We start from the raw sequence: 12218 nt of genomic DNA on the forward strand, positions 1-12218 counted from the left end.
TGCCACAGTTGATATTGCTAATGCGTTTTTCTCAATCCCTTTGGCAGCAGAGTGCAGGCCACAGTTTGCTTTCACTTGGAGGGGCGTCCAATACACCTGGAACCGACTGCCCCAGGGGTGGAAACACAGCCCCACTATTTGCCATGGACTGATCCAGACTGCACTGGAACAGGGTGGAGCTCCAGAACACCTGCAATACATTGATGATATCATCGTGTGGGGCAACACAGCAGGAGAAGTTTTTGAGAAAGGGAAGGAAATAGTCCAAATCCTACTGAAGGCTGGTTTTGCCATAAAACAAAGTAAGGTCAAGGGACCTGCACAAGAGATCCAATTTTTAGGAATAAAATGGCAAGATGGACGTCGTCAGATCCCAATGGATGTGATCAATAAAATAACAGCCATGTCTCCACCAACTAGCAAAAAGGAAACTCAAGTTTTCTTAGGCGTCGTGGGTTTTTGGAGAATGCATATTCCAAATTACAGTTTGATTGTAAATCCCCTCTATCAAGTGACCCGAAAGAAGAACAATTTCAGATGGGGCCCTGAGCAACAACAAGCTTTCAAACAAATTAAAGAAGAGATAGTTCATGCAGTAGCCCTGGGGCCGGTCCAGGCAGGACAAGATGTAAAAAATGTGCTCTACACCGCAGCCGGGGAGAACGGGCCTACCTGGAGCCTCTGGCAGAAAGCACCTGGGGAGACTCGAGGTCGACCCCTAGGGTTTTGGAGTCGGGGGTACAGAGGATCCGAGGCCCGCTATACTCCAACTGAAAAAGAGATATTGGCAGCATATGAAGGGGTTCGAGCTGCTTTGGAAGTGATCGGCGCTGAAGCACAGCTCCTCCTGGCACCCCGACTGCCAGTGCTGGGCTGGATGTTCAGAGGGAGGGTCCCCTCTACACATCATGCAACCGATGCTACATGGAGTAAGTGGGTCGCACTGATCACCCAACGGGCTCGAATAGGAAACCCCAGTCGCCCAGGAATCCTGGAAGTGATCATGGATTGGCCAGAGGGCAAAGATTTTGGAATATCTCCAGAGGAGGAGGTGACGCGTGCTGAGGAGGCCCCGATGTATAATGAACTATCAGAAAATGAGAAACAGTATGCTCTGTTCACTGATGGGTCCTGTCGTCTTGTGGGAAAGCATCGGAGGTGGAAGGCTGCTGTATGGAGTCCTATGCGACAAGTTGTAGAAACTGCTGAAGGAGAAGGTGAATCAAGCCAATTTGCAGAAGTGAAGGCCATCCAGCTGGCTTTAGACATTGCTGACCGAGAAAAGTGGCCAGTGCTCTATCTCTATACTGACTCATGGATGGTGGCAAATGCCCTGTGGGGGTGGTTGCAGCAATGGAAGCAGAGCAATTGGCAGCGCAGAGGCAAACCCATCTGGGCTGCCGCACTGTGGCAAGATATTGCTGCCCGGGTGGAGAACCTGGCTGTAAAAGTCCGTCATGTGGATGCTCACGTACCCAAGAGTCGGGCCACTGAAGAACATCAAAACAACCAGCAGGTGGATCAGGCTGCTAAGATTGAAGTGGCTCAGGTGGATTTGGACTGGCAACATAAGGGTGAACTATTTATAGCTCGGTGGGCCCATGACACCTCAGGTCACCAAGGAAGAGACGCAACATACAGATGGGCTCGTGATCGAGGGGTGGACTTGACCATGGACACTATTGCACAGGTTATCCATGAATGTGAAACATGCGCTGCAATCAAGCAAGCCAAGCGGTTGAAGCCTCTTTGGTATGGAGGGCGATGGCTAAAATACAAATATGGGGAGGCCTGGCAGATTGATTATATCACACTCCCACAAACCCGCCAAGGCAAGCGCCATGTGCTTACAATGGTGGAGGCAACCACCGGATGGCTGGAAACATATCCCGTGCCCCATGCTACTGCCCGGAACACTATCCTGGGCCTTGAAAAGCAAGTCCTGTGGCGACATGGCACCCCAGAAAGAATTGAGTCAGACAACGGGACTCATTTTCGAAATAACCTCATAGACACCTGGGCCAAAGAGCACGGCATTGAATGGGTGTATCACATCCCCTATCATGCACCAGCCTCCGGGAAAATCGAACGATGCAATGGACTGTTAAAGACTACGCTGAAAGCAATGGGTGGCGGGACATTCAAACACTGGGATACACATTTAGCAAAAGCCACCTGGTTAGTCAACACTCGGGGATCTGCCAATCGAGCTGGCCCTGCCCAGTCAGACCTTGTACATACTGTAGATGGGAATAAAGTCCCTGTAGTGCACATAAAGAATATGTTGGGGAAAACAGTTTGGGTTATTCCTGCCTCAGGCAAAGGCAAACCCATTCGTGGGATTGCTTTTGCTCAAGGACCTGGGTGCACTTGGTGGATAATGCGGAAGGATGGGGAAGTCCGATGTGTACCTCAAGGGGATTTGATTTTGGGTGAAAACAGCCAATGATCTGAATTATGTGATGTTAAGCATTCATTATGGTTATAATAGATATACTAATAATATCATAAGATGCCATACTAATGTTATAGAAATTACTATAGCAGGAACCACCAGAACCAGTGGAGGACAAGCCTTACAAGAAGCAGTGCAAGTCCAGCAGTGACCCGACCTCAGCTGGCTTTGGTGCCCAGTAAGTCCATGCAACACACCACCTCTCCTGGCCTGAGTGACCACCATAACAGATGGAGCCCAAAGTCACGGACTAAATGAACTCAATGGATATGTCATGAACATTTCTGGACATTTTACAGACATTCCACAAGGGTGGTCCATAGACTAAGGGAATGATATCTGTGTGTTATATCAAAGTATGGAAAGCGGGGCGGGTGGTTAATGACGTTGTACTGGAAAATATGGGACTTGAGCATGACGTAGATGGTATGGAATAAGGGGTGGATACTGTCCTGGTTTCAGCAGGGATAGAGTTAATTTCCTTCCTAGTAGCTGGTACAGTGCTGTGCTTTGGATTTAGGGTGAGAACAATGTTGATAACACATTGATGTTTTCAGTTGTTGCTAGGTAGTGTTTATACTAGTCAAGGACTTTCCAACTTCCCATGCTCTACCAACTGAGAAGGCTGGAGGAACACAAGAAGCTGGGAGGGGGCACAGCCAGGACAGCTGACCCAAACTGGCCAATGGGATATCCCATACCATGTGACATTCCATACCATGTGACATCATGCTCAGTATATAAAAGCTGGGGGAAGAAGAAGGAAGGGGGGATGTTTGGAGTGGTGCTGTTTGTCTTCCCAAGTCACCGTTACACGTGAGGGAGCCCTGTTTTCCTGGAGACAGCTGAACATCTGCCTGCCGATGGGAAGTAGTGAATTAATTCCTTTGTTTTGCTTTGCTTGCGTGCGTGACTGTTGCTCTACCTATTAAACTGTTTTTATCTCAACCCACGAGTTTTCTCACTTTTACCCTTCCAATTCTCTCCCCCATCCCACTGGTGGGGGGGTGAGCGAGCGGCTGCGTGGTGCTCAGTTGCCAACTGGGGTTAAACCACGACAATATCATTACTGTATTTAGAAATAAATTGCAATTCAAAGAGAAGTGTATAATATATTAAAATAGCTAGCTTTCACTACTTGCATTAGATTACCTTGAATGTGCCAGAAACTTGGAAAAATTGGCAAGATCAGCAAAACATTTTTATTAAAACAGTATAAATTCAGCTAGTTAACTAGCCTACTCCATTGCCTCTAGTCATCATGTCCTCCATGTTTTTAAGGCAACAGTTCTTGCCCATTCCAGTTCCTTCTTTTCACACAGAGAAAAGTAAGGTGAAGCAGTTACAAGTCTTTCTCTTTCAGCTGCTCCTGAGTTTCTAAACATCAGATAAATACGACAGATAAAGAAGCAAATGCATCTAACACAAGGCTAATACCACCAAAGGTAGTTCATTGTTTCAAGAAACTCTTACTCCAGGAGTCTGGCCAGTGACTTCTACCAGTTAAGTATTCTGACTTTCTTTAGAACCTTACCTGCAAATACTTAATGCTAGAAAACTGCCCATAGCCTGGAAACTCATTATTTGCATCCTGATGGTCCGTTATTAGACAAACATAATGATATATATATATACACATCTAAATATATAAGCAGTATCTTCCAATTTGGTATTTCAGAATATCAAAAGGACTTGAAGAAGTGGTTTTTTCCCTCCAATATATCTGCTTTTTTTAGTGTAGGCAATTAAATTCAATTGCTGATATATACTTTCAGTGTCTCTTGGAAAGTCTCCGAATTTCAACAGTATAATAATAAAAACAAGAGCTCAGAAAAAGCACCTGGGTCACTGAGTCCAATTATTCTCAGACAGACAACTGAGCTATAAACTTTTTCTTACACTTTATAAACAAGATTCATCTTTGTCCCAACTGCTCTTACTGCAGTGGTTGTTCTAGGATCTCATTATAGTAATAATAAATCTCCTTTTACTTTTCACTAGAAATTTATTTTTGGTCACATTATAACCATTTGGTTTTGTGCCAGTATCCGCTGTTAATGTAAATAGTTCTTTTCCTTTCCTTGCATTTTGTCTTCCTGACGTATTTAAAGACTACACACACATCATCTGCTCCTTTTGTAGGCTGAACAGCTAAGGAAGAAGACTCATCGGTTCAGCTGCTTATTTCCATTCTAGCAGCCATTCTTTGCACCTGTTAATTAGACCAACTTTTTTGTACCTTGTCCAAAACTAAGGAACTAGGTTTCAAGTATATTCAGCGTATTCCAGAACTCCCTTTAGTTAGTTGAGCGTCAGTCTAATCCTCTTTCTCTCTCTCTCTATTCAGTGAAGATGTGAGATGTATGTTTCAGAGAAGTATTTTATCATTTTTATGTTTTCCTTTATTTGTGGGGTACCCAGATATGCTACTGAACGATATTACAAACAAACAATGAATTCCTATATTTTGTTTCAGGTTTCCTTAAGGTTTTTTTAACCTACATTTCATTTCATGTTTAAATTATCATGTTTTATTTGAATATATTTTTAAAATTCAAGCAATGACAAAATTAACATTTTTAATGCCAAATCTGATTTTTAACATATTTACCTTTAAGAACTTCAAAAATAAAACTATTTTTAGTATTTTGAAAATGCAGTATTTACCGAAGAGGTAGAAAACAGCATAGCAAAGACAAGAAAAAGAAGAGTACTTACGGTCTGTAAGACTAGCAATCCCTGCAAGAGTAGTGATGGGAACATGAGGCATATCCCCATTCATCCTGAAGTTCTGGGATAGTAGTGCCTACACAGATATTTTAGTTCAGGTGCCAGCTATCATTACTTCCCATCTCCCAAGCACTAAAAAAAGAAAGGAAAAAAAAAAAACAAATGAAAATTCTCAGTTTACATTTTTAGAATTTTAAATTCAGTAACATAAATGAAACACAGACCATACCCTCAGCTGCATACTAAGTAAATTTTGTCAGGAGTGGGTAGAACATTGTAGATTTTAAATATCAAATGGTATTAAGCGATCAAAAGGCAAGCTTCTGGTCTCAGAAGCAGAGCCCTTCACCAAAAAAGATGCAAAATAAGGCAATCAAAAGAAAATTTGCTCAGGTTATACAGTACCAACTCAAAAATTGGTAACAAAACTTCTGTTAGTTCATACTGCAGTGGATAGCACTTAATGCATAACCAGTTTAAGTAATTAGCTGCCATATTCACTTCCCAGTTTTGCAGAAGGAATTTCCTTTTCATATAAGAGGCGGTTAGCAAAAACAAAAGGAGTAATTTATGGATGCAAAAATCAAGAAGTAAACAAAGTGACAAATACAAAATCTTAGTATATTTTAAAAGCAGCGGCTATTTCAAAATTGATCTGAAAATACCTCCTTAGTATTAAACACTGTCTGGTCAAACTGTATCACCCCCTCCACAAGAAGAAAAGGTTTAGCCACCACTGAACTAGCTCGTTTATTTCCTGTAAAACAGCACAGTTTATATTCAACTACTGAAAAAGGAATTTGTTCACTCAGTTTTCACTAACTATAAAGATCCCAACTGTAACAAAGCCCACATTGCTAAAAAAAAAAAAAAAAAAAAGTCATCACAATAATTTCAACTGCAGTTCCAAAACAAAAATTTACAAAGATCACACATTATAATCCACCATTATACTAATGAAATGACAAAAATTGAACATGATATTTTCTGAAGACAAACAAAACAAATTAAAGGAAAGGAATTTGACATCTATGTGGTTATCTATAATAGACAGGCACCTGTGTTAACAGTTTGGGAAATAGTAAAAAGACTTCTTCTGTAAGCATTTATGTTGTCTACTGAAGATGCTGAAATCATGATTTGCTTATGGTTACTTACAAGCCAACATTTTTGATAATTTAATATACAATACATACAAACCAAAAGATCACTGTCATTCTCTTAGTAATTTTTATCTCATTCGTTCTTACGCCAATGGCAATATATAGGACACCACTGCTAATGAATATGTAGATTTCAAGCAAGACAAGGAAACCGAACGTTTAAGTCTTTTTCCTGCTCAAAGTTTTCATGAACCACCGAAGTTAACTTTTCAAAGTCTCCCTATCTGCACACAACTGAATTCTTTGAAAAAAATACCAGCACTGAGGTTAAACAGAACTGACAATGAGTTGATTTCCTTTGCTGCACCTGCCACGGTCTCATTCTCACCACCAAATTACATTTGTTTATTAAAAATATAGTACATTACAGGTACAGAAATCTAGTTAAGGAAACTGCTACTGATAGATATTCTGTGTGTGTTGTTGTGTTTGGGTTTTTTTAATCCAGGAGAAAACAGCCTTCAAACACCCAGAGCAGTTTCAAATACTACTCAATACCTGAAGTTTTTTACCTGAAACAAATACCAATATACACAGAATTTCAGTGGTTTCTTAGTTCCATAAATAAACAATTCTAAAAAAAAAAGAAAAGAAAAAAAAAAAGAGGATCTAACTTTTCCCACAATGAGTCTGCAACAGCAAACCCACACGAACTAATACTTTTAGAATTTAAGTTTTCATTCAAAGGTTAGTGATTAAAGAAATTAAAGAACACCTTTCACACATGAATTATATGTACAATAAAAAGGTCATGCCTGATGATCTCTTCTCTCCTGACTGAAACTGCATCAAAGCTGACTAAGGCCACGTCACTAGTCAGTATTATCGGTAATCCTGTATGTAACACAGAAACAACGAAAAAACAAGAAAAAAAAAATCTGTTCACTTTCTCTTCCTGATCACCTGGGAAAGCTGTAAATATCAGAGGCTGTCACTACTAATTCAGGTTCTCTCCTGGAATTACTGCCACAATAATTAAATTATACAGATATTCAATGGGAAAAATTCCTCCAAAACCAGACACTTAAATTAGAAACCTTCTCCACAGATACCTGAACTGGCAAGATCCAGACATGAGAGTGGAGCAAGTGCAGTGAGCTAGGATGGTCAGGGGAAGAGCAAACTTTCTTTGTAAGAAGAGAGTAGAAGGGGTTGGTTTGTTTAGCTAACAAAACAAAGGTCAACAGGGGATGTGGTTGCTCTCTCTAAGGCAGTCAAAAGAACATTACAAAGGAAGAATGTTACAGGGCAATGCTAACACAACAATAAATGGGGGCATGAATGCAAGCAAGAAGAAAATCAGAACAGAGCTTCTCACCATCAGAGCTGCCACTTTCTGGAACAGCCTTCCATTAGGGGTAGTAGAGATAAGCAACACCATTACTTTAAAGATGGATCATACAGATGTTACAGAAGGGACGGGATGTGGTTGCCTGCACCAGCTGGGAACTAAGCGCGACAATTCAAGAAGTCTTTCACACACTACAAAGTTTTTGTGTGATGATGTGAGTAAACAGATGAGAGTAAACAAAAGACAAAGAGAGACTGAGGGGATTAAGTGATGTGATTAGTTTATACAACAAACACAATATGAAGAAACCACATAGGAACATCTGGATCCAAATATTGTATCTGTTGTGTTGAGAGCAAAATTGTGTCTGTTGTACAACTGGCAAACAAGGTGGGATTCAATTCCAGAACTAGAGACTGAGATCAGTGAAACTAGAACTCAAATTTGATATCACCGAGAACCTTAGTAAACTCACTTATTTAAAGAATTTAAAGTATCGAGCAGGTAGGTGAAAAAAATTGACAGCTCAGGATGAGATAGGTTCTTTCATACAAAACATCAGAACAGCACGCAACAATTAATGGCTTGGCTGACAGACAAGTTTTGTTGTGGGGGTTTCTTTTTCCATTCCCCAACTGTAACAAGAGTTAAAAGTAGTACATTATAGCATCTCACAATTAGTCAAGAAGAATCAACATTTTGCAATATTTAGAAAATTTTACATTATCAGCTTTGTGCAGTAGCTATTACCAGTAATACAGCATTTCTACCTCTACACTGAAAAAATGAAACTGTTAGTTGTATTAGCTGAATTAAGGAAATCAAAGTACTGCTGCATTGGAAAGCTTTTAAACAATGCATCAGAGTGTAGTGTAGCAGTTCAAACAAAGAAGTAGAAATCCAACGTACATATATGCAAATGAGGTCTTGCACATTCAGTATATATGTATTTAGGTTCTTGCTGCTTCATAAGAAACAATGGATATCATGAAAGACATTTCAGGGAGGAAGAAACTACAGTGCACAAAGGAAGTGATACAAAGAACTGCTCAGTGAAAGGAAAACAGTGAAATGGCGGCATATATTGAGAATAATACATGAAAAAGCTATCTTCATAATACACAATAATAAAGAGAAGCCAAGCCAAGATAGCAAGGAAAGTAATATTTAAAAAGTTCATGCTATGGATAGTAACTACACATTTAAAGTGCTACTTCTGTATGTTATCTTCTTCCCTTTTTTTTTTTTGTCAGTTATGTATATTCTCCTTTACTGCAAATTAATATTCCGAAGAAAATTCCTATCAAAATGTTAAATTTAAAATGTTGTGGGTTGTGAGGTTTTGGTGTTTCTGTTTTTTTTTTTTAAGTAGAAAGTAAATATGTGGTTGGTAAAACAGTCCATAACATGGACATGGAAAATACTGACTGCCTTCAGTGGCACAAGGTTTGGGCTACGTCATGTGGATACTCTCTACAACTCATCTTGCTGTATATTCTGCATTTCTCACCATAGTACCTGATTAATGGCAGAGTGGAAAACAAAACAAAACAAACCAACCAAACAAAAAAAAACTCTTTAGAGAGAATGAACAGGCATGCATAAAATTAAGGGAAGAAGAGAGGATGAAAGTAAGTTGTGAACAATTTAGGTAAAGAGAGAGTGAAAAGGAGACTACAAGCAGGGAAGGGGGAAAAAAAACACAACCCAAGCAAACAAACAAAAAAATTATCCCACAAAAAACCCAAGAAAAAAGAAACAAACTGCAATTGTATTTTTTCAGATATTGCAGCATCTGACTATCAATGAAACGACGAGAGAACTCTGATCACTGGTACCACACAAAGGTTCAAGCTCTGCATTTATGAAACGTTCCTCTTGGTTGAAAAACATTCTTGTCTCCTTAACAAAAATACCAGTTCTTCCACAGCTTAGCTATATGCATGCATAAGAAAGTGGAAAACAAAATAAAGGGAAAAATCTGTTTATGTGCATGTGCTCGTTTTGGCTGGAGTAATTTTCTTCATAGTAGTATATAGTATGGGGCTACGTTTTGGATTTGTGCTGAAAACAGTGTTGATAACATCAGGGATGCTTTTGTTACTGCTGAGCAGTGCTGACACAGAGTCAAGGCCTTTTCTGCTTCTCATCCCACCCCACCAGCGAGTAGGCTGGGGGTGCACAAGAAGTTGGGAGGGGACACAGGTGGGACAGCTGACCCAAACTGGCCAAAGGGATATTCCACACCATATAACGTCATGCTCAGCATATAAAGCTGGGGGAAGAAGGAGGAAGTGGGGGACGTTCGGAGTGATGGCATTTGTCTTTCCAAGTAACCGTTACACGTGATGGAGCCCTGCTTTCCTGGAGATGGCTGAACACCTGCCTGCCCATGGGAAGTAGTGAATGAATTCCTTGTTCTGCTTTGCTTGTGTGTGCAGCTTTTGCTTTACTTATCAAACTGTCTTTACCTCAACCCACAAGTTTTCTCACTTTTGCTCTTTCGATTCTCTCCCCCATCCTACCCGGGGTGAGGGGGGTGGGGGGGGGAGTGAGCAAGTGGCTGTGTGGTGCTTAGTTGCTGACTGGGGTTAAATCACAACAGTGCAGTAACACACAGGGCGAGTAGTAATGCAAAAACGAGTAACGCACCTCAGGATTCAGAAATTGCCTATGTACGTTTAAATGTTTCACTCCTCATACTCCAGGGTATTTTTTAACTTATTATATCTCTGGATTTAAAAAATAACTTATATAAGACTGACCTAATATATTTCTGAGAAGATTAGAGACAAAATTAGGTGGACTAAAATTAAATTTTGAAGAAGGGCTATGGTATTAAGTCTCTATATTTTTCTTTTTTAAAAGCATTCTATTAAATAGAATACTTTAAATACAGTTATGTTTTATTTAGTTTAGATTATGAAATCTTTATTTAGAATGAAAATACTTTAAAAAGTGGTTTTTATTTCTTACATGTTGAGTAGCATTGTATTGATGTAACCACAGCACCACGATCAAGGTTGATTTCTGCAGCTGCACACTCAAAGTAAACCAGTACAACTCATGTATTAGATATTTTATAATTTAGGTGAGCAGTGGACTTCTTTTCTTTTAAATCAGCAAACATGCTATTAGAAATTTAAGAAGCCTTGCCTCATAGCCAGTTTTAAACTTCCACATTTTGCAATAAACTACTTTTCTTGTTAGTTACTAAACGAATGTCTGCTAGTTATCGGTCCATAAAACTGCCCTTTAAAAAAAAAAAATCACTTAAAGAATGAGGGAGAGAGGCCGAAAGAGAATGAATGAATATCCTCTACTTCTCATTCAAATAAGATACCGTGACTAAGGTACATCATACAGATTTACCCACAAGAGGGCAGATCTCTGGTTTCCATACCAGAGCTACAGTTTGATGCAATGATAGTAAGTTTCCAGAACTAAATGCTTTTAAAAATACTTCAGAAAATACTAAGGAAGGAGATATGGTTGCCAAAACATAGTCTAACACTTCAGTACCTGGCAGGAAGCAGGGGGAAGAAGCATTACACATTCACAATATAAAGCATCTTAACACTAACTCAATCTCAGAAAAAGTCAGTATTGGAAGGGAACAGTAATTAATCACTGATGTAGCTGTCTAAGGTTAAAATAGTAATGCAAGAAACTATGAAGCTACCTGGTATGAATCTAACTTGAACAACCAAAGCGGGCTGGGGGTTCCAGCATGCGGGGGGAGGTGAAGAGAAAGCAAGGTGGGGGTGTCAGAAATCCAAAAGACTCATTATTAACAATGAAAGCCCATGAAAACACATCAGCACTTATAAAACCAGGAAGTTCACAGTATGTACAGAATAGTTTCACCTTCTATGATACTGGCTACAAAAAAATTAGGTTTGAAAATACAGATACAGAAATCTCAGAAGCACAAAACCAGATGAAATTCAGTGTACTAGTGAAATCCGTATGTTTGGTTCATAAAGTGATCAGCCAGCAGAATCAGCAATGCTGACAAAGCAAGTGAAAAATTAAGAAGTTTCAGAAAAAATTATCTAGTACCATTTCTAAACCAATATTAGCATAACGTGTTTTTCTAGAACTATTCCTGTAGTAGGTGCTCAGATCACTACAAACTTTAACCACTGTAAGAAAAAAAACTTAGTGGAAAGTACTGTACTGGGCCAACTGTAAGCTGCTTCTGAATTAAAAAAAAAAAACAAAACCCTTTCTAAAAAAATTTTAGAGCAACCAGCTTCTTCCTCTGTGGCAGTAGCCACGTTCCTTTAATGTCTGCTGTTCTATTCGATAACAATAACACTGATGACTCTGCTGCCCATGTGACAGTAGTGGCAGTGACACCACAGTAAATGGCAAGAGAAACCCCAGTAAAGGTGGTGGAAGCATACACAGTGTGAGAGGTCTGTGGATTCAAGGAAAGATGCTCCCTAATGCAGGAGGGCACACATTTCTATCAGAGTAAACTAACATAAAGCATAAATTGTGCTTTGCACCTGTAATAACTCTTCTTGGGGAAGGAGAGGAGGGGAATTGACACAATCAGACCACCGGGGGGGGG

General features: G+C 39.8%; 1 protein-coding gene across 1 annotated transcript in view; it reads right to left on the reverse strand.

The window, feature by feature from the left end:
- The window catches only part of NIPBL (Nipped-B homolog (Drosophila)), a 171496-nt gene that overhangs the window by 107576 nt on the left and 51702 nt on the right, over nucleotides 1-12218 (reverse strand). The window contains 1 exon segment of the mRNA XM_009329439.1: nucleotides 5174-5317. Within this exon segment, the coding sequence (XP_009327714.1) occupies nucleotides 5174-5237 (64 nt within the window). The 5' untranslated portion in view covers nucleotides 5238-5317.

The sequence above is a fragment of the Pygoscelis adeliae genome, unplaced genomic scaffold (assembly GCF_000699105.1).
Source record: "Pygoscelis adeliae isolate BGI_AS28 unplaced genomic scaffold, ASM69910v1 Scaffold47, whole genome shotgun sequence".
Lineage (NCBI taxonomy): Eukaryota > Metazoa > Chordata > Aves > Sphenisciformes > Spheniscidae > Pygoscelis > Pygoscelis adeliae.